Genomic DNA, 23,479 nt, shown 5'->3' on the forward strand with positions numbered 1-23,479 from the left:
GAATGCATATGTTACATTTTGAGCTTTTGGCTGTTCTATTGTGAAATGTGTACACCAGTTTTTAACAGTAACGTGAGTTTTCTTGAACACTGAACACTTCAACAATATTGGCACTGTGATAAATATAAATACATGTGTAAAGAATACCCTTTGGTCATTCTAGCTGAGGTAAGTGGTAAGATACATTGTCTGTCATCTCCTGCAGGAGGTCGGTCAATACATTCTAAATAAAGATATTACTTGCAGGAAACTGGGCAGACACAGTTTATAAACAAAATATACTTCAATAAATATATAAAACTATTGAATTACAAACTGTACTGAAATAAATAAAATGCGGTTGTTCCTTTATTTAACCAATTGTCCTTTCATCAACAAGGTAATTAATAACCCTACCCATGAACTACATGGCACACACAGCCCTTTCCCACCTAGTGGAGGGTGGCTGGGGAAAATACACAAGAGTTCCCCTTCATCCATTGTCAATTATTTGTTCTTTATGTTATAAAAGAGGTTGTGTTGTGCTATGGTGCTTCCCTTCCACAATAAGGACCCAACAGTTGCTTCAGCAGTATGCCCCCCTCCCCCAATAATAATCCTCTCTGCTCCTTTGTGTACATTGTTACTTCCTGGCAGTCTGACCCCTCCCTCCCCCTTACCTCTAGTACCTGTACACCCCCTCTTTCAATAATATGCTGTAGTCTTTATACCACTCTTCATTTCCAACTCTGAAAATGTCTCTACAGTACAGTACCGGTTCCTTCCGTTTACATCTCACTTGCTATACAGTATTTCCTTACATCTGCATTCTCCTATACAGTACATCCCAAGTATGTCGTATGTGTTGGTTCTGATAGGCACCGACCTTAAGCATCTAGTCCATGTTTCACACATAATGCTGCACTGTACATCCCCACCCTTGACTTCTTGTACATAACTCTCTCTCTCTCTCTCTTCATACACTTCTCAATGTTACTTTCTTTTCTTCTCATCTATGTGGTTCAAATCACTTAAATCTTGTTTTAAACACATTCACACACCTGAAACACACTACCTGTACCTCCTCTGGTCTCAAACATTAATTTCTCCATCTCCATTCTCAATTAGTTTTTATCACTTTCACAACTGCTGGCAGTTCTCTACTAATGTAGTATCCACTCACATATATTTATCCCACTTATCTTCCTGTTTGCCACAACTGGACCATAAGCCTAGTACAGTACACCCACCAACATCCTGTTCTTCTACAATTCAACCCTTCATTCTTAGTGTCTTTCCCTATACAATATAGAGTACTGTACCTAGCAGCATTCGTGCCATTCCTTGTTATCCATTCTATCATTATCCTGTCTCCTTAACCTTACTATAGTGATCCATCTGTTCCTGGTGCTTTACTATCCTTACAGCCACAGTACTGGTCTCCTCAGCTCATTACCTTTTATAACTCTCCCTCCGTAACAGCATCATTTTGTCACCACTGTACTGTACAGTATTCTGAATGTCTTTCACCCGGTACCTTTCCTTCACCATTAGTCTTCCTTTAAACAAGTAACCATCATATACACCAAGTACTGTAATGCACTGCCTCCTCATGGCACATCTACAATACTGCAGCCAATTTACAATTCATTCTTTTTTCCACCAACAGTCTGGGGGAAAAAAAAATATATATATATATATATATATACATAGATATATATATATATAGTAAATCACTGTACCGTATATCTCGGCCTATAAGGCGTCGGGGTGCATAAGACGGCCCCCCCAAATTTCCATTTAAAAAGTAGTTTTTGAGCTCTATTCGCTGTATAAGACCAGTACCCCAAATGTGACACTTACCCACTGACTCAGTAGTCCTCTACCAACCATCCTTGGTTTTTTAAAATAAGGCCAATTCACTTCAAGTAATGTCATCAAATGTTACCCGCTGGTGTAGTGTAAACACTAGTGACGTCACTGAAGCGTCTGCTATTTACCGGTAACTGGAACTAATGTCGGTGTCGAGTAAAATTTTTCCATTTACTTGAAATGGATTTACCGATTTATTTGTTTATTTATAATATACTGTAACATATTAAACACACTGCAAGTATTTTCTTTAATTTATATGCTTGCTTCACACGAGACGATCGGTGGTGGGAGTGTTACCTCGTCTCGGTGGTGGGACTGTGTTCCCACTGTTTACCGTACTTTTTTTTAGTAAGTTCTTTTTTGTTATATTTTTTACTAAAAGTGTTATTTTATGTGGATAAAAATGTTACAATGGACTTAAAACTATAAAAAATCATCTAAGCATGCTTGAAAACATACATATCGACACCAAGATCACCCAGATTGACCAACTACATCAATTTCTATAAGAAAAATCAACTTTTGAAGGTCAATATGGCGGTCACCTTGAAAAATGGTCGCCATCTTGAATTTTTAAATGGCCAATCAGGCAGACTTGACTAGTAACCATTAGAGAATTACCATGCCAAATTTGGTGCTTGTACCACCATTTTCATGATTCTCTTGAAAAATTGCATTTAGCTGCCCCACTAATGTCACCACTCCCATCTCAACATGACACTCGTATACTGAAATATTGTATTTCATACTAAATATGACTTTACAAAAAGAAATGTCCACGTCTGGTTAAATAACTCTTGTAGATATAATACCAGTTGAATAAACGAAACTAAAAAACTGGAGATTGTAATTACAGTGAAGCCTTGACAACTCCATTATGAAGTTAGGGATTAGATGACGCCAAATACAATCACCTTAATGCACTTTAAGAGAGAGGAGTCACCGTGCCAGGGCTTAATATTATCCTGGACCCTAGAGGTTGATGACGTATTCAGTGTCGGGCAGAAATACATCGATGTACACAGCACATGATCCCAATCAACTCCAGTATAGGTGTTAATAATGTAGAGGTGACCAGGTGTGTTGCACGTTGGTAGTGTTGGATGGTGATGCAGGAAAGAGGTAGTGTGTTGAGGGTGGTGTGTGGTTATGACTCACTCCCACAACCCCCCCACACCACTCACACATCCTCACAACTGTACCACAAAGCCCCCACACTACTCATACAGCATCCTCACAACACTACCACAACCCCCCCACACCACTCACACATCCTCACAACTGTACCACAAAGCCCCCACACTACTCATACAGCAGCCTCACAACACTACCACAACCCCCCCACACCACTCACACATCCTCACAACTGTACCACAAAGCCCCCACACTACTCATACAGCATCCTCACAACACTACCACAACCCCCCCACACCACTCACACATCCTCACAACACTACCACAACCCCCCCACACCACTCACACATCCTCACAACTGTACCACAAAGCCCCCACACTACTCATACCGCATCCTCCCTAACACTACCACTGCACAACCCCCACACCACTCACAAGTCGAAAATCCACAAAGCCCTACACTACTCATACTGCATCCTCCTAACACTACCACTGCACAACCCCACACCACCACACATCCTCACAACTGAACCACAAAGTCCCCCACACTAATTATACTGCATCCTCCTAACACTACCACTGCACAACCCCCCACACCACTCACACATCCTCACAACTGAAACCACAAAGCCTCACACCCACTCATACCGCATCCTCCCAACACTACCACTGCACAACCCCACACCACTTCTACAACCTCACACCACCACAACCCCCCCCACACCACTCACACATCCTCACAACTGAACCACAAAGCCCCCACACTACTCATACAGCATCCTCATAACACTACCACAACCCCCCCTACACCACTCACACATCCTCACACTACCACAACCTCCCACACCACTTACACATCCTCACAACTGTACCACAAAGCCCCCACACTACTCTTACAGCATCCTCACAACACTACCACAACCCCCCACACCACATACACATCCTCACAACACTACCACAACCCCCCACACCACTCACACATCCTCACAACACTACCATAATAAAATTAATTATTTCTAGTGTGGTCGACTTCCTACACAAAGACAGGCTATAAATAGCCGTCTTATCTCAACCTCCTTCCTTCCCCCTACATCCCTCTGTTCTCAGAGAGGTCTTGGTAAATAACTTTTGTTTGTTTATTTTCATTGTTTGTCTAATTTATCATGTTGTATCAAAGTAATATTACTAAAAGTTTTAGGCAGCTACCAAATGGGGAGATTCTACTGCCTGGGAAGATATTGGAAGCACAATGTACAGTATTGTCTAATGGTAGACCCTACTTCCATATGGCATCACGAAAATTGTGACCAAGTCTTAGGTTGCTGATTTATCTTTCTGTCTCATTTACACACAATTGCAGAGTTTCAATTGTTTCTCTTCCTTTGACAACACAACATACATACAATATAATGTTTCTCACCTTTGATCTTTTTCCCATTTATTTATTGTTGGTTATTTAAAATAATGCCAATTCACTTCAAGTATTGGCATCAAATTATACCGGCTGGTGTACACTAGTGACTCACTTAAGCGGCAGTTATTTAATTGGAACTAATGTTGGTGTGAGTAAAATATTTCCATTTACTTAAAATAGATTTGCCGATTTATTTGTTTATTTATTTATTTATAATATACTGTAATACATTAAACACACTGCAAGTATTTTCTTTAATTTATATACTTGTTTCGCGAAAAAGGGAGGCTACCATTATAACTGGTAGGTGATCATTAAGGACCAAACTCCGAATCCATGACTCCATGAAGTGACTTCTGTTCATCATTTATATCCTAAATTTACCACTGTCGGTAGTTTCAAGAATTAACGCAGTCATTTACTGAATATTCTTTGTAAAAAAATAAATTTTAAATTAATTATTTATAGGAGATAAGTATTATGATCAGTAAATATACAGATATGCATTACTGACCACCTCCGAACACAAGGACGGCTAAAAATAGCTACAGGCGGTCACAGTCAAGGTCACTTTCCCTGGTAGGACTTTGTGAGTGGTTTACCATGTTTCCATCACCACTCTTGACACGCAATAGAGTTTCTTTCCTTGTATATCAGCATATACCTAGACTTCACGCTAAGACCTACAGTGACATTTATATATATATATATATATATATATATATATATATATATATATATATATATATATATATATATATATATATATATATATATATATATATATATATATATATATATATATATATATATATATATATATATATATATATATATATATATATATTAGTCAAACCTCGCTTTACGCGGTCCCACATTCCATGTTTACGCGGTGCCCTGCCAAAACCGGAATGCTCACATTCCGCGGTGAGTGTACCCCTTTACGCGGAGAGCGGCTGGCGAGCCACGCCATTTTCGGATCCAAACCTCCCGCCATGTTGTGTAAGTGGCGCAAGCAGGGTGCGCACAAGGTCGCCCAGTCATCAAAACATTACCGAGTTCTTCACCCACCACCCACCACAGCCAGCCCAAGTCAGTGATAGTGATAATTATAGTGAGGATGTGGACTTTTATGGACTTTGAGGGGTTTGACAAAGAGGCCCTGCAAGCCTCTGTGGTGGATAGTGATACAATTGATACAGGTGAGGGCCAATAATCTGCCCTCTGCCTCGGAACCAACCCCCCATCCCCATGTGCCCAGCCATCTTTTCAACGAATGTAAGTGTTAAAAACCTAATATTATTGATATTTCTCTTAATTATTAATTGTGTGTGCATACCATCATAAAATTAAGAAGTTATTTTTACTACAACGTACGTATTGTGTCTGAAAAAGTGGAGTTTGGGGGTCGGCCCGGTCTCTATTTCAATTAATCCCATATGTTATGTTGTTCACTTTATGCGTTTCTCACTTTCCGCGGTACCCTGTGGGTTGAATTAACCGCGTAAAGTGAGGGTTCACTGTATATATATATATATATATATATATATATATATATATATATATATATATATATATATATATATATATATATATATATATATATATATATATATATATATATATATATATATATATATATATATATATATATATATAATTACATCACACTGGATAGAGCACAGGCTACAAATTCTCCAAATGAAGTTCCTGTAAGACACACAATACTGTACTGTATGTTAAATGAATAAAAGTTTGGTTATTTAAGTGCAATGATCATTACAGGTACACCTTAATCTGAGAGCAATAACAATTACCAGTTTGTTGTTCTTATTCTACTGTATTTTGTTTTACTGCACCACTGTTGGCTGTCACACTCATCTGTATTCTTCATAATGTCATTTTCTAATACAGTACAATGGTTTTTCATCTTATTTATATTTTCCCTTAAATACCATTCAAGTTTTCTTGTGTTTCATTCTATTGCAGCCTTTATCTTTTGTCTTCACTGATTACCCCTTTGCTGCCTTTTTATGCACTTATCTATTCCTTGTACACAACCAGTAATAAATTCACTGTTTTTATAAGCAAGCATAGAGAATCCTTTTGCCTCTGTTTGAAGCAGTACTGCACTGGCTCTGAAGACATCACCCTACTTTGACAAAGGACACAAATAATACAGTACAGTATAAGGCATAAACACACATCTTCTGTATAAAGTTTTATACAAACACTGTACTACTATAGTCAAGATGATCCTGAAAGAGATTATTATAAAAAGCTATAAATGAACAATAGCTAAACAACAATCCAAGATACTTCATTAACACTGAAAACTATGTTCATATTACAAATTAAAACACAACAACTAGCTAATAAAAGCAAAACAAGTCTATCAGAATACAAGCTGCATCTACCTTAACATAATGAAGCTCATTACTGTACTAGTGTCCCTCATAACTACTGTACACTGACAAACTCCACATGTCCCGGATAGATGAAGTTTGTGCAGAAAAAAGGAATGACATGTTTTCTAGGTTTGTGTTAACTCAATGCTGTACAGTAGTGATTTGTACAACGCTAAAATTGTGCAACTGTACAGGACTAAAACAAAGAAGATTTGTGGCTACTTTTGTTGAGGTGTTTGTTTACCGACTCAAACAACGATTTAGTATTACAGTACAGTATATGACATTTTTGCTTCTTTCTTTTTTACAACTACGATGTACAGTATTTAACTAAAATGATGAAAATGTATAAGACCATGTGTTTGAACTCTATTCTGATGAAAAAATGTCTGTACCTTATTGCCCTCATAAATTGTCTTACTTAAATATACATCTACATATGTGGTTTTTCTACATGTTGAAATTCTATCACATTAGAAATTATCTTATATGTTGAAACACACTTGTAAATAACCTGACACCAAAGAACCTAATCTGTAGTACAACACTGCTTTTTTTACCTTGGTAGACTATAAACCTGAGTAAGTTCACAAATCATCCTAATATTATTAAAAAATTAACTAGATTATCAGAAATAATAATAAGTTTTACATAAATGTTGAAACAGGTTATGTAAAATGGTGGACATGGAGATGAGTGTACTGTACAGTACAGTATAGTACAAAGGAGCTTAATAAACACCACACCCAGAAAATTTAGAACAAGGTTGACAGGTTATTTATTGCCATGGTCAAGACCGTTCTCACCAAACATATTATATAAACCTATCAAGAATGGAAGATCTCGGGTATACTACTGCATCAACGGGTAAGGTTATTACAGTACCGTCAAGAGTCGGAGGAAGCATGTAGTGTAAAGCAGCTTAGCTTCTATAATTAGGACAGCTTAGCTCCTTTCAGTATTCTACATTTTGTTTATGGAGGGACAAGTTTACGTTATAATACCCTTCAAGACTCATCTTTCAACTTATTGTATTTACCAAGAAGAAACTACAAGTCCTTTACTTTCTAATGTTGGTCAAGTAATTTTGCTTTATTTTTTTTCATTTACGTAATTTGCCAATAAATCAACTTTAATTTTCACTTGGACTAGTGGAGTACTGTATCTGGGATAAGTTGTACGTGTAATTTTAGAAAATGTTCTCAAAGATCTGACAAATGCCTGAGAGTATTTCAACATTATCACATACAGTATGACCCATTAATTCTTGTATATACTGTAACTACTGAAGCACTGATTCTCCATCTGCTTTAGCTGAACCAATAAGAGGATAATGTCCCCAACAGAAGCAGTCGATAAAACAACTAAACAAGAAATTGTCTTTCATTACTTTATTTAAGGAGGCATATATGTTACACTTCAACACACAAAACAATGTCTATACAGGGAACTACATACCCTAGATGCAACAAAAACACCTCACCCATTTGGGGACTTTAAAGCCAACATCTTGCAGTACGAGGGACCATCACTCATAAAAACTGGTTCATAATGGCAACTAGATGGAATCGCAATTCAACACTTTAAATAAAGCAATAATGATTGGCTAGATTTCAATGGGTGAGGTGCAGCTGCAACAATGATTAGACGATATGGCAACAAGATTGTATTTCAGGTACCAAGTTTCCAGGCACTGACCAGGTAGCTAACCATTACCTACAACCTCTTTAGTCTCACCTAAACAGATGTTCCAGTTAGAGATAAACAAGATAGAGGTGAGCCAAAATTAAGAGACCTACACCACTGAGCCAACACATCACTAAATAATTAACATGGCTTTACATTTGGAATGGGAATAGTGTAGGTGGGCATTAAAGGTTGCAGGCAACTTAGCATTTGGTTTTGATTGGTTTACAAAGACTAGCGTATTCAGTGTACAGTACTGTAATAGTACTACTGTAGATGCTGAATTTAGTGACTTGAACCACTAAAACACTATCATACAAAGTTCTTTAGTTTAATTTAGTATTTTCCTTTAAACTTAAATCAATCAACACTTTATCTTGGGTTATATGATACTGTACCAGTTAATTACTGGAACTGCTTTATGAACAATTTCTTAATCATAATGTTATACACCTGATGCAGATAAAAAATGAGTTATGGTTGTTTGGTAGCAAAGACCGAGAGAACCTTACCCCTGACGATTGTCACGAGGACCCTTGAGACAGTCCTTCGTGGCAGACATCAGGAGTAAAGTTATCTCTGCTACCATACACCCATTTGTCCACATGAATACTACTCAATGGCAGTTATGTTAAACTATGTCCAAAAATAAACAAATCATTTTTCAATGTTATAAAAATTCTTCTAGTACATACTGTAATATATATTGCATCAAATTTTTTTAAAAGGGTCTAGCACGAAACCCTTACGTACGGACTACTGTACTCCTAATACGACACCCTGATACTGTATAGGTTTCTTAAGGCACTCATGCATGCATAGACTCAACGTCTTAAGGCACTTGAAGTTTCTTACCGTAACAACAGATGTAAACTATCAACAAGATAAACACTACCGAGCTCTTAACAAAATACTGCACCTCCAGTAAACAAACATTAAAAGAGCTATTTGGCAACATGTACTGGCACCCTTGGAATCATAAATATATACAATAATAAAAACACTTTATTAGCACAGCTACAAAATTTCATTCCCAGATGAAATGAACTAGTATAGTGTACTAATACTCTCTAACTACTGTACCGGAGTAATCAAATGTCTTAGGTGATCACCGTGTCCCTAAAGAATTTAACACCACCTTCAACAAAAAGTCAACACACAACTGAAATAAACTAAATCTTTCCTTGAAAATTATTCTCAATGTCTTTTCCCCCTCATTGGGTCCCCTGGCTGACAGTCATGTAAATGCTGAACCTTTGGTCACTCACAGTCAGGAAAATCCAAAGCTATGTGTTAAAATCTAAGTTGATTTAAGTAGAAAAAAATATTATATATATATATATATATATATATATATATATATATATATATATATATATATATATATATATATATATATATATATATATATATATATATATATATATATATATATATATATATATATCATCCACAATCACGAGAAAACCGCATACAGTACAGTATACTGATATTGTGCTTTAATTTTAAGAGGAAGTTAATTACCTTCTTCAAAGTCAGAATAACCACTAAGGCTTTCGTTGTTCCTTTCTGATAAATAAGACCCTTCCAAGTTTTAAGAGTAAGATGCAAACCTAAGTCTCCACTGGGCACGTAACCCCCCGTCCATAACCAAAACGGAAACAACTTATTGGCTATAACTTACTCGTACCTATCTAACACTCTGCACACGTTACTACGACCAACTCTTCCTGTACACAGTGAGCCTGAAAAAATAATTCATTTGGGGGAGGAGAGGAATATGCTGATCATTAAGATTTAAAAACAAAACTGCAGTGTTAGTACCCAGAGGTTTGATATGATTTTCAGTCACTTTGCATGTTACCCCTTTATGCAGAGGTACTTATCAAGGCAATAGCTAAGCATCTTTATCGGCAAGTAGTAACAACTTTTCATTAATCATGCTAACAACCTAAGCAAAACTAAATGGATATTACTTTCAGCAAATATGCTTCAGCTTTATCCTTGTTATTTGCAAACTTTAAATGTTCGCTTGTATCAAAATCCATGAGTTGCATTCAAGTTTCTGATAAACAGGAATAGCTGTTACAACTCATGATAAAACAATAATATTTAACGGTCAACTTTGGTGAAATACGTCAACAATGGTGTCTATATAATTGGGAGATTGATAAGATTTGTGGTGAAAACCTAATACGGCTTTTTCTATTTTTAAATTTCACACCTTTTTCTTTTCCACTTACTGCAGGGTGGTCAGATACACACACACTTCAGGACGTCTTTGTAACACAATTTTATGGGATATTCTTTTGTCTCTCGGGGAAATATTTAAATCAATGAGAGGAACACCATTAGTTTGCAATGGTGCTGTTAGAAACTATTAATACAAGATCAGAACTTAAAATGACAAGCAACAGCAATAATTCCTTAAAAGAACTGAAAAATTAATGTCGTTATGCACAGGATCACACGAATGTACACGGCTCTTTGGAATACTGTACAGTACTGAACTGGGGCTCAAAACTTAAACTTGGTAGGGAAATTCAAATATGAAATGGGAAATAATTCCTGAGGTATGATAAACATGGCATTTGCTTTCACCATCTACAGTTCCCTTTCCTTCACATTGGGGTACATACAGTGTATACTTTCTTTGTGTGGAAAAATCTCATATGGGAATATTAAGGTTTCATTAAGGCTAAAAATCCGACTTGCTTTCCTATATCAAATATAAAAGTAGATATGATATGGTATGGTATGTAAGCTCCATTTTCTTTGTACTGGATACCTAAGTTTTGCTACTCCTTGCAGACACAAACTGGATACTGTACTATATAAATACTAAAAATAAATTATTTTTCATGTTTCCAGATTCTGTATAACAAACTATGCTAAAAATAAAGACACACAGGCTCAATGTAGTAAAAGAAGAGTAAAAAGGCATTAATTAGCTAAGCAAAATAAGAAAAGAAAAAAATCACAACACTTAAAAGTAATAAACATTCTATTTTAGACTAAAAACTAAAAAAAAAAAAATAGCACCTTTCTTGAGTCGTAAGAGCACTTGACTTAAAAGACTTGACTTGCATTTGGCATAAAAAATGTAATACATATTACTACAAAACAAAGATTGGTAACAACTAGGGAAGACGACTATATTTGGAAAACTGGCCATTAGAGAGTTAATGGACAAGACTGTCACATCAACACCTGAACTTTGGTTAAGCTGGTTCTTGCTAGTAAAATGCCAATCAGTAAATGGCACCATTATGGACAAAATCCACCACACACTAAAAAAAACTCAATCGTTTACTTTCAAACTCCAGTTTTAAATATAAATATATGAAAGAGCCAAGTTGCCATAACAAGCTTCATCCTACAACTGACTGACTGACTGCCCTACAATGGACTAGGAAGTGCGATTTTTGACAACGAGGTGCCTGACTCCATTCCAGTCTAGCACGCTATCCTGGAGACGAATCTTTGGGTTATCGGTGCAAGGCGGCAAAAACACTCAGGGAAAAACGATTATCCTGCTTTGTGTCTCGAAACCTCATTTACTGTTTCTGACTGAGTTTGCTCACTATGGAGGCCAGATTATTGCCCTTGGCCAAATTGAGGGCCCCGAGGGTGTCAAAGGTAGAGTAGGGTGTTTGGGCACCTTCTGCCTCAGAGATTGTTGGGCTGGCAGTCCCTGAGAGCTTTAAGTCAGGAGGGGAAGCTAATTTATGGGTGGTAGTTTTGGTTGGTGTGGTGGCTGCGGTAGTTGGGGTGGTGGTGTCAGCAGTACCACTAGTTGGTTGCTGCTTGCCTGTTATCTTCTTGAAAGAATTCTTGAGTTCCACATTGCGAAGCTTGTGTACATTGGAGAGGTGCTTTCTCATGGTGTCACGTGTACGTGTTATGATGCCACAGATGATACACTTGTATGCGATGTTCTGGTGAGTCTCCAGATGAACACGCATATTGTATGCGTTGGAGAGCACTTTGCCGCACACGGGACAAGGCGTGGGTACCGCCTTCTTCACCATGTAACCACCGTCACCGCACAACAATTCATAAAATACAGGATGACCACCTGAAAGTAATTAAAAACCAACACTTAAAAAGACTACTACAAACTTATCAGTCACGCTCAACTAAATAATATCAAGTACAGTATATTTGACTTTCTGGTTTTGTACAATACAATTAAATGGCAAGCAAACTACATTAAGAAAATAATCTCAAATAAAGGCAAATGTGAGTCATCCTGATTTAATGTTTTGTTTCATTCCAATTGCTTTCTTATCAGTATCGCATGCACGGATGCACAAGGCTACTATACGAAGGAAAAATTAAACCAAAGTGGTTGTTCTCACCTTTAATGGGTCTAATCATCATACTACAAACATATCACACTGGCAGCTAACAGGAGAGTAAGCTGGCTAACTGCTATTCAGGTAAGATCCATTAATCTTCAGGTATTAGTAGTACGTGATCCTCTTCCTAAATTTCATAAACCTGACATTCAAGATAAGACATCACAATAGTTAACATTCATATAAATTTCTATATACATTATTTCTTCTAAAAAACATACAAATGGTAACAAGTGTTTTGGAACTAAACTTTCAGACAAGTTCACTAAGCACAAGCAAGAAGATACCAAGCAAATATTTGAGTAGAGCCTACTAAGTACGGTCCTCGGTCTTGATGGAATGCTGTTGTTGCAGCTGTTCATTAACAGTTGAGGAAGAGGTGAAGGTGGTGGTAGCGGTGGTGGTGGTACATGTGGAGGGATTCCAACTGCCACTGACCACCGGCTCCAACATTGACAGCCCTCTACCTAGGCTGAGATCATTTCGGTGCATTTTCAGCACATGCTTTCGAGCCGATTCGGCATTACGGAACACTGAACCACAGTAATCACAGCGAGACACCTGACGTTGGTGAATTGTCCGGATGTGTTTGTATAGGTTTTGCAAATTAGAAATGACCTTCCCACAGATGTAGCATGCAGGTTTGTTGGTGTGACCTGAAAGGAGAGAGAGAAGCCTTCGTCACTGGCCATATCTTCCGCAGCAAAATCCACACCACCACTGTTGAATCTCTTGGGGGGGTCTACATCACCACCGCTTGTAAACACCGAATGCTTGTATACTTCTACTGGAATGTACGAATAGGACGATGGCCTTCATGGAAGACAACAGCAGTAGCAGCAGCTCTGTGCACAATACAGCGGGCTTGCTTGCATACTTCTTTGTAGCCACACACAAGTGATTAAAATGGGGAATCATATTTTAAATGTTTTAAGGTGGCCCCACAGCCCCCGACAGCCCCCTAGCCTCCCCAGCAGCCAACTTCTCCCCATGTCTCTTGCTCATATGAACAGCCATTTGTTCTACCTCCCGGAACTTGGCCCCACAAAAGACGCACTTGTGCACTTTCATATCATGTCTCCTGGCTAGATGGTCCTTCAGCGCCCACACAGAGTCCAACGTGCAGTTGCATAGAGGGCACGCGTTTCTTTTGCAACTTTCAACTGCAAAAGAGAAGAGAAAGGACCATCAGCCAGGACACATGGCATCAATCACGACACCCTAACTCTAGGCTTGCCACAACCTTCAGCAGGATTCACACGACTTTTGGGAGTTTTTTTTTTTTTTTTTAAGTCCGCCTTGGAACAGTACGATACAGCATAGTATTTATAAGATTTAGAGATAATGATAAAAAAGTTTCATGGCAGGTTTTCCACAATGCCCATAACTGTAATCACTGGTATACACATTTCACAATCGTATAAACAGAACACTCTGAAAAGGCTGGAGAAACAAAGCAAAAGGTCGTACACAGATAACCCAACCCAAAAAAACATTGCTCATATATATATATATATATATATATATATATATATATATATATATATATATATATATATATATATATATATATATATATATATATATATATATATATATATATATATATATATATATATATAAAGATTGATGGCACATACAGGTAGCGAAGACAACAGGTTTCTTTACAGTAACATGAATGCTTTTATACAAGTTTTTACAGTACAAGGTTTATGGCTGTACAGTACATATTACCCAGCATAACTAGTGAGTCCCATTTGAGCCATATAACATCTTTGTTTCTGGACCTCAAGCATTTGGATTTGTTGTTAGGGAGTATTAGAAGAATTTGCAGATCACACACATAACACCATTCATTCATTAGTAGTGAAAAGCGAATCTATTTTACTTGCTTAACTATCTACAATATGACTGAGGCATTGCTACAGCACACCACACAAAGCATACCAAATGCAATCCTTCCAAAATGCTTTTTTTTCTTTTTGGAAGTTTCCAGACCTCAGGCAATGATAACACCTTTAAATCATGAATAAAACAATGTTACAAATATTAAATGTTAGACCAAATTGTAAAATTAAACTTTGTAAATATAACAATGTCCATATAATTTGACAAATTTACCGAAAATAAATAAGAGATAACCATATTATTTTTCATATTAGGAAAAGCCTGAGATCTAGAATATAAAAAAATAATTTTTGTTGCTGGTGCCTACCTTGAGCTGAGGTGTCACTGGATTCTGTGTGGCCCCCTCTCCACCCTGCCTGACTAGCGGGAGGTAACACTCCTGCAAGCAAAACATAACAAATGGTTATCATTAATGGCACACACAGCCAACACCTCACACAGTATATACATTCTCCACAACCATGAGTGTGGCCATCTCAACAAAGTACAGTAGTACCCCACATATACCACTTTCCTTGTTTACATTGGAAAAATAAAAGATGAACGGTTCTCAAGCTCAAGGCCACTTCTCCACACTATAAAAAAAAAGAGAGAGAGGGGGAAGAGGAGGGAAGAAACACAAAGACAGTACCCCCTGTAATAATAATGGTTGCCCCTCGTGTAACAAGGATGGCCGGCCCAAGGGCCACCTAGGTGTGAATTTGTTTAAGGTGTATATAAGCTGTCGCCAACACAACAATCACACCCCCGTGTTGCATGACCCAGTGTCAAGGAATAGTCCGAGAAGACCAGACAAATCGCCAATTACTGCTGGGTTGACAGAGGCAAAGCGTAAAGAAACTTGCCCATACTTTCAACCTGCCCGGGGATCGAACCCGGGTCCGCTCCCATGCGAGACGAGCATCTTGACCATTATACCACAGGTCGCCATAGTACCCCGGGCAAGCCTAAACACACATACTTCAAGTCCTGGTGGCTGTAACCCCTCACTACCCAGTTTTGACATTTTGATCTTTGAAATATGCCCCCCCCCCCATTACTCTTATTACTACTACAGGGATTGACTGATATCTACATTATATTGACATGAGACAAATAATAGAATGTGGGGGGGAGGGAGAATGGCATCAAGTGGGACGGGGAGACACTGGCATCATGAAGGAGGGGGAGACACTGGCATCAAGTGGGACGGGGAGACACTGGCATCATGAAGGAGGGGGAGACACTGGCATCATGAAGGAGGGGGAGACACTGGCATCATGAAGGAGGGGAGACACTGGCATCAAGTGACGGGGGAGACACTGGCATCATGAAGGAGGGGGGAGACACTGGCATCATGAAGGAGGGGGGAGACACTGGCATCAAGTGAAGGAGGGGAGACACTGGCATCAAGGGGGAGGGGGAGACACTGGCATCATGGGAGGGGGAGACACTGGCATCAAGGAAGGAGGGGGAGACACTGGCATCATGAAGGAGGGGGAGACACTGGGTATGAGGGGAGGGGGACACTGGCACGTGAGAGGGGAGACACTGGCATTGCGAGGGAGGGGAGACACTGGGTATCAAGGAAGGAGGGGGAGACATTGGCATCATGAGGGGAGGAGGGAGACACTGGCATCATGAGGGAGGGGGAGACACAATGGAGGGGGACACATGAAGGAGGGGAGACATGTATCATGAAGGAGGGGAGACACTGGCATCGAAGGGAGGGGAGACACTGGGTATCATGAGGGAGGGGGAGACATTGCATGCGAGAGGGGGAGACACATCATGAAGGGAGGGGAGACATGGCATCAGAAGGAGGGGGAGACATGGCACAAGGAAGAGGAGACACTGGCATCGAAGTGAGGGGGAGACACTGGCATTGCGGAGGGAGGGGAGACACACTGCAGAAGGGAGGGGAGACACTGGGTACTGGCGAGAGGAAGGAGACCGGCATCATGAGGAGGGGAGACACTGCAATGGGAAGGGGGAAACAAACAAGGAAGGAGTGGCACAGAGGAGGGGAGAATGGCAGAGGAGGGAACTGGGAGAGAGGGCATACTGGCATCATGAAGGAGGGGAGACACAAGGGAGGGGAGGGGGAGACATGGCACATGAAGAGGGGAGACACGGGTATGTGAGGGGAGGGGGGGGGGACACACAAAGGAGCACATGTGAAGGAGGGGGACATGGGACAAGGGAGGGGAGACACAAGACATGAAGGAGGGGGACATGGGTATCATGAAGAGGGGGAGACACTGGGTGAGGGAGGGGAGACACTGGTGAGAGGGGAGACACTGGCAGGTGAAGGAGGGGAACATGAGGGAGGGGAGACACAATATGAGGTGGGGAGACACTGGCACTGGGCGAGGAGGAGACACTGGCACTATGAAGGAGGGGAGACACTGGCATCATGAGGGGAGGGGGAGACACACACAAAGGAGGGGGAGACATGCACAAGGAGGAGGGGGAGACACACACATGAGAGGGGACATGCACAGAGGGAGGGGGAGACACATTATGAAGGAGGGGAGACATGGCACATGAGAGGGGGGGAGACATTGCATAAGGAGGGGGGAGACACAAGGGAGGGGAGACACACAGGAAGGGAGGGGAGACATGGGTATCATGGGAGGGGGAGACATGGCATTGTGAAGGGAGGGGAGACACGCATCATGAAGGAGGGGGAAGATGGGGAGGGGGAATGCATAAGGAAGGGAATGGGGAGGGGAGACACTGGCATCATGAGGGGGGGAGACACGGCATAAGGAGGGGGGGAGACACTGGCATCAAGGAGGAGGGGGAGACACTGGCATCATGAGGAGGAGACACTGGCATCATGAGGGGAGCATGAGGAGGGGGACACTGCACATGAAGGAGGGGGAGACACTGGCATTGCGAGGAGGGGGAGACACGGCACCATGAGGAGGGGAGACACGGGCACAAGGAGGGGAGGGGGAGACACGCACTGGTGAGGGAGGGGGAGACACTGCACATGAGGGGGGGGGACACTGCACAAGGAGGGGGGGGAGGCATTGGGTGAGGGGAGAGGCGCATTGGGGGAGGGGACACAGTACTAAGGAGGGAGGGGAGACACAATGGGTGAAGGGAGGGGGACACTGCATTGGGAGAGAGGGGAGACATGGCATTGGTGAGAGGGGAGACACACAAGGAGGGGAGGGGAGACACGGCATCATGAGGGAGGGGAGACACTGGCACCAGGAGGAGGGGGAGACACGCATCAAGGAGGAGGGGGAGACACGGCATCGTGAAGGAGGGGGGACACTGGCACCATGAGGAGGGGGAGACACTGGCATCAAGAGGAGGGGAGACACTGGCACGGAGGGGGAGACACATCGTGAGGGGAGGGGAGACATGGCATTCGAGGGAGGGGGAGACACGGGCATCAAGGAAGGGGGAGACACACAGAGAGGGAGGGGAGACACACATGAGGAGGGGACACTGGCACAGGAGAGGGGAGACACACAAGGAGGGGAGGGGGAAGACTGGCATTAAGGAAGGGAGGGGGAGACATGGCATCAGTGAAGGGGGAGGAGACACTGGCATTAAGGAAGGAGGGGGAGACATTGGCATTGTGAAGGAGGGGAGACACCATAAGGAGGGAGGGGGAGACACAGAGGGGGAGGGGGGGAACTGGCATCATGAAGGAGGGGAGACATTGCATTAAGGAAGGAGGGGAGACACTGGCATTGCGAAGGAGGGGGGGAGACACTGGCATCATGAAGGAGGAGACACGACTGGGTGAGGGGAGGGGAGACATGGCATCATGAAGGAGGGGGAGACACACATGAAGGAGGGGAGACACATGAAGGAGGGGGAGACACGGCATAAGAGAGGGGGGAGACACTGGCACATGAAGGAGACACTGCACAAGGAGGGGAGACACACAGGGGAGGGGGAGACACATGGGTGAGGGGAGGGGAGACACACATGAGGGGAGGGGAGACACAGAGGGGAGGGGAGAGACACAGAGGGAGGGGGAGACACTGACATGAGGGGAGGGGGAGACATGGGTATTGGGGAGGGGAGACATTGGCAAGGGAGGGGAGACACATGGTGGGGAGGGGAGACACTGCACAGGGAGGGAGGGGGAGACACTGGCACGAGGAGGGGGAGACACTGCATCATGAGGGAGGGGAGACACTGGCATCATGAGGAGGGGAGACACACTGGGCGAGGAGGGGAGACACTGGGCACTGGAGGGGAGGGGGACACTGCACAAGTGAGGGAGACACGGGCACATGAGAGGGGAGACACATGTGAGGGGAGGGGAGACACTGCATATGAGGGGAGGGGAGACACACAAGGGAGGGGAGGGGGAGACACAAGGGGAGGGGAGGGGGGAGACATTGCACAAGGGAGGGGAGACATGTGAGGGGAGGGACACAATATGAAGGAGGGGAGACACTATAGGGAGGGGAGGGGAGAGGCTGGTACGGGGGAGGGAGGGGAGACACAAGGGTGAAGGAGGGGGAGACACTACATTGGGTGAAGGGAGGGGGAGACACACGTGAGAGGGGAGACACTGATATCATGAAGGAGGAGACACAAGATCATGAAGGGAGGGGGAGACACTGGCATCAAGGAGGAGGAGACACTGGCATCAAGGAAGGAGGGGGGAGACACTGGCATCATGAAGGAGGGAGACACGGCATCATGAAGGAGAGACACTGGCATCATGAGGGAGAACAGCACATGAGCACTGGCATCATGAAGGAGGAGACACTGGCATCATGGGGAGGGGGAGACACACTGGCATCATGAAGGAGGGGGGAGACACTGGCATCATGAAGGAGGGGAGACCTGGCATCATGTGAAGGAGGGGGAGACACTGGCATCATGAAGGGGAGGGGAGACACTGGCATCATGAAGGAGGGAGACACTGGCATCATGAGGGAGGGGAGACACTGGCATCATGAAGGAGAGACACTGGCATCATGTGGGAGGAGACACTGGCATCATGAAGGAGGAGACACTGTCATGAGGAGGGGGAGACACTGGCATCATGAAGGAGGGGGAGACACTGGCATCATGAAGGAGGAGACACTGGCATCATGGGGAGGGGAGACACTGGCATCATGAGGGGAGACACTGGCATCATGAGGAGGGAGACACTGGCATCATGAGGAGGGGGGAACCTGGCATCATGAGGGAGGGGGCTGGCATCATGAGGGAGGGGGGAGACCTGGCATCATGAGGGAGACACTGGCATCATGAGGGGGAGACACTGGCATCATGAGGGAGGGAGACACTGGCATCATGAGGAGAACAGCATCATGGGAGAGGGGGGAGACACTGTCATGAGGGAGAGAGACAGCAAGAGGAGACACTGGCATCATGAGGGAGGGGGAACTGGCATCATGGGGAGGGGAGACACTGGCATCATGAGGGAGGAGACATGAGGGAGGGGGAGACACTGGCATCATGAGGAGGGAGACACTGGCATCATGTGGGAGAATGAGGGAAGGGGCATGTGGGGAAGGAGGAGACATGAGGGGGACACATCATGAGGAGACACTGGCATCATGAGGGGAGACACTGGCATCATGAGGGAGGGGAGACACTGGCATCATGAAGGAGACACTGGCATCATGAAGGAGGAGACACTGGCATCATGAGGGAGGGGAGACACTGGCATCATGAGGGAGAGGAACAGCATGAAGGGGAGCATCATGAAGGAGGGGGACTGGCATCATGAAGGGAGGGGGAGACAGCATCATGAAGGAGGGGGAGACACTGGCATCATGAGGGAGGGAGACACTGGCATCATGAGGGAGGGAGACACTGGCATCATGAAGGAGGGAGACACTGGCATCATGAAGGAGGGGGAACACTGGCATCATGTGGGGAAAATGAGATGGAGAGGTTCTGTCATCATGTAAGAAATTATACCGTGTGGGCAGGAGGATATATTATGTAGGGAAAGGGAGGATATATCATGTGGGCAGGGAGGACATATGTTACGTGGGCAGGAGGACATATGTTCGTGGGCAAGGGAGGACATATATTACGTGGGCAAGGAGGACATATATTACGTGGGCAAGGAGGACATATATATTACGTGGGCAAGGGAGGACATATATTACGTGGGCAAGGGAGGACATATGTACGTGGGCAAGGAGGACATATGTTACGTGGGCAGGGAGGACATATATTACGTGGGCAAGGGAGGACATATATACGTGGGCAAGGGAGGACATATATACATTGGGCAGGGAGGACATATATTACATTGGGCAAGGGAGGACATATACATGTGGGCAAGGAGGACATATATGTGGGCAAGGGAGACATATATGTGGCAAGGAGGACATATACATGTGGGCAAGGGAGGACACATGTGGGCAAGGAGACATATACGTGGGCAAGGGAGGACATATACATGGGCAAGGAGGACATATACATGTGGGCAAGGGAGGACATATATTACGTGGGCAAGGGAGGACATATATTACGTGGGCAAGGGAGGCACTTAAGCGAAGTTAGGACAAGGGAGGATATATCATGGACAAGGAGGTTATATCATGAGGGTAGGGAAGGCACAGGTTAGGTTAGGGAGGATATATCATGAGGGTAGGGAAGCACTGTTAGGTTAGGGAGGATATATCATGAGGGTAGGGAAGGCACAGGTTAGGTTAGGTTAGGAGGATATATCAAGAGGGTAGGGAAGGCACTGGTTAGGGTTAGGGAGGATATATCATGAGGGTAGGTTAGGTTAGGTTAGGGAGGATATATCATGAGGGTAGGGAAGGCACTGGTTAGGTTAGGAGGATATATCACGAGGGTAGGGAAGGCACAGGTTAGGTTAGGGAGGATATATCACGAGGGAAGGCACTGAGGGGTTAGGGAGGATATATCACAGGTAGGTTAGGTTAGGAGGATATATCACGAGGTGGAAGGCACTGGTTTGTTAGGAGGATATATCACGAGGTAGAAGGCACAGGTTAGGGTTAGGGAGGATATATCACGAGGGTAGGGAAGGCACTTTAGGTTAGGGAGGATATATCATGAGGGTAGGGAAGGCACAGGTTAGGTTAGGAGGATATATCAACAGGGGTAGGGAAGGCACTGGTTAGGTTAGGGAGGATATATCACGAGGGTAGGGAAAGGTAAGGTTAGGGAGGATATATCACATGAGGGGTAGGGAAGGCAGCAGGTTAGGTTAGGGAGGATATATCACGAGGGTAGGGAAGGGCTGGTTTGGTTAGGAGGATATATCACGAGGTAGGGAAGGCACAGGTTAGGTTAGGGAGGATATATCATGAGGGTAGGGAAGGCACAGGTTAGGTTAGGGAGGATATATCATGAGGGTAGGGAGGCACAGGTTAGGTTAGGAGGATATATCACGAGGGTAGGGAAGGCACAGGTTAGGTAGGGAGGATATATCATGAGGTAGGAAGGCAGGTTAGGTTAGGGGGATATATCACGAGTAGGAAGGCACAGGTTAGGTTAGGGAGGATATATCACGAGGGTAGGGAAGGCACTGGGCAAGTAGGTGAGGTAAACGGGTAGAAGGAAGGAACCACTTAAAGGGGGAAAGGTGAAGTGCATGATATTAAAACAACAACAGAGACAAAGATAAAGACTCTCCCAGAACGACGAAGTATATATCACGACAGGGCGAGACACTAGCACCATTCTTGGTCAGGTGGAACTGGGCGGATATTTACCCGCACCATTTGCCAGTACACGTGTAAGACGGTGAAACAACCCCCCAACGCACACCCTTAGGATCTTCTGACTACTTGAAACCAGCCTAGATGATTTCATTTCAATACGTTCCTCCCTTACAGTACTTCATTGGGGGGGGGGGGTGTCGCTAGTTATTACCGCACGAAATACCAGAGAAGATGGCAAGTGTCAATCTAGCTTATTGGTTCATGAACTAAGTGACACTTGTATTTCAGGGATACAATCAGTTAAAGAACATGATGAAGGAATCGGTAGGACAGGACAGGAGACGGGAAGGATCGCATGGACGGCTGAAAGTACTTTAACATCTTTTGGACACGTGAGAAGACAAAATTCAACAAGTGTCAGAGAAGTAGGTGTCAGTATGTGTGGGGAAGAGATAGAATGCCAGCATGGGGAAAGAATACTAATGTGCGGAGGTGAGAGGGAGAATGTCAAAATGGAATGATAGTTGTGTGTTCTTTCAACCTGTAACCTGTCTCAAATACGATGGCAATGCTGAGGACAAACCCAAGTGTGAACTTGTGTCAAGACAGAGACTGTGGTAGGGGAGAAGCCAAAATGTGGGAGGGAGAAGAACCAACACACTATCTAAAACGGCATGTGTGTGTTTTCATTGCAAACATACACACAGGTTCAGTATTAAGCTACACCAATGAATCTTGCAACAATGGTAGTTTTAATGATTCACATGCGAATTATCAAGAGGGCTGACTAGACTTCATCCTTTAGTGCAGTCAGCTAAACCAGTGAATTAGACAAACACCCTTCCATGTCTTACTATGTATATTTTCACCGCCCAAAAATCCATCTCCCCTATCTTATCCATCCCAACGCTGGATCAATTTTTAACACATGGTGGCAGGTCCTATCACCCCAAAGAACGACTGTAGTCTAGGAATTGTCAGTGAAAAAGTGATGTGAATTACAGTACTCCCTAAGTCTACTAACATAAACAGGACCCACTCCAGCTGTGGATAGAGTAACCATGCTTGGGAGTCCAAAAACTGTCAAAACGA

The 23,479-nt window shown here is 43.2% G+C and overlaps 1 protein-coding gene across 8 annotated transcripts in view; it reads right to left on the reverse strand.

The window, feature by feature from the left end:
* LOC121853226 (zinc finger protein 217-like) overlaps positions 1 to 15,408 on the reverse strand; it is a 57,970-nt gene extending 42,562 nt beyond the window's left edge. For 2 of the 8 annotated variants that reach the window (XR_006086287.1, XM_042347231.1), the window contains exon 1: positions 15,073 to 15,404. Coding sequence is in view for 4 of the 8 variants with exons in the window: in XM_042347231.1 (XP_042203165.1) it covers positions 15,073 to 15,175 (103 nt within the window). In the remaining 4 variants the exon portion in view is untranslated. Of the gene's footprint in view, positions 1 to 8,186; positions 12,575 to 12,844; positions 14,021 to 15,072 lie in introns of those variants that run through there. The other 6 variants (XM_042347233.1, XR_006086285.1, XR_006086288.1 and 3 more) reach the window with 6 other exon arrangements.
* Between the last annotated feature and the right edge of the window lie 8,071 nt (positions 15,409 to 23,479).

Source organism: Homarus americanus, unplaced genomic scaffold (genome assembly GCF_018991925.1).
Source record: "Homarus americanus isolate GMGI-L3 unplaced genomic scaffold, GMGI_Hamer_2.0 scaffold53139, whole genome shotgun sequence".
Classification (NCBI taxonomy): Eukaryota; Metazoa; Arthropoda; class Malacostraca; order Decapoda; family Nephropidae; genus Homarus; species Homarus americanus.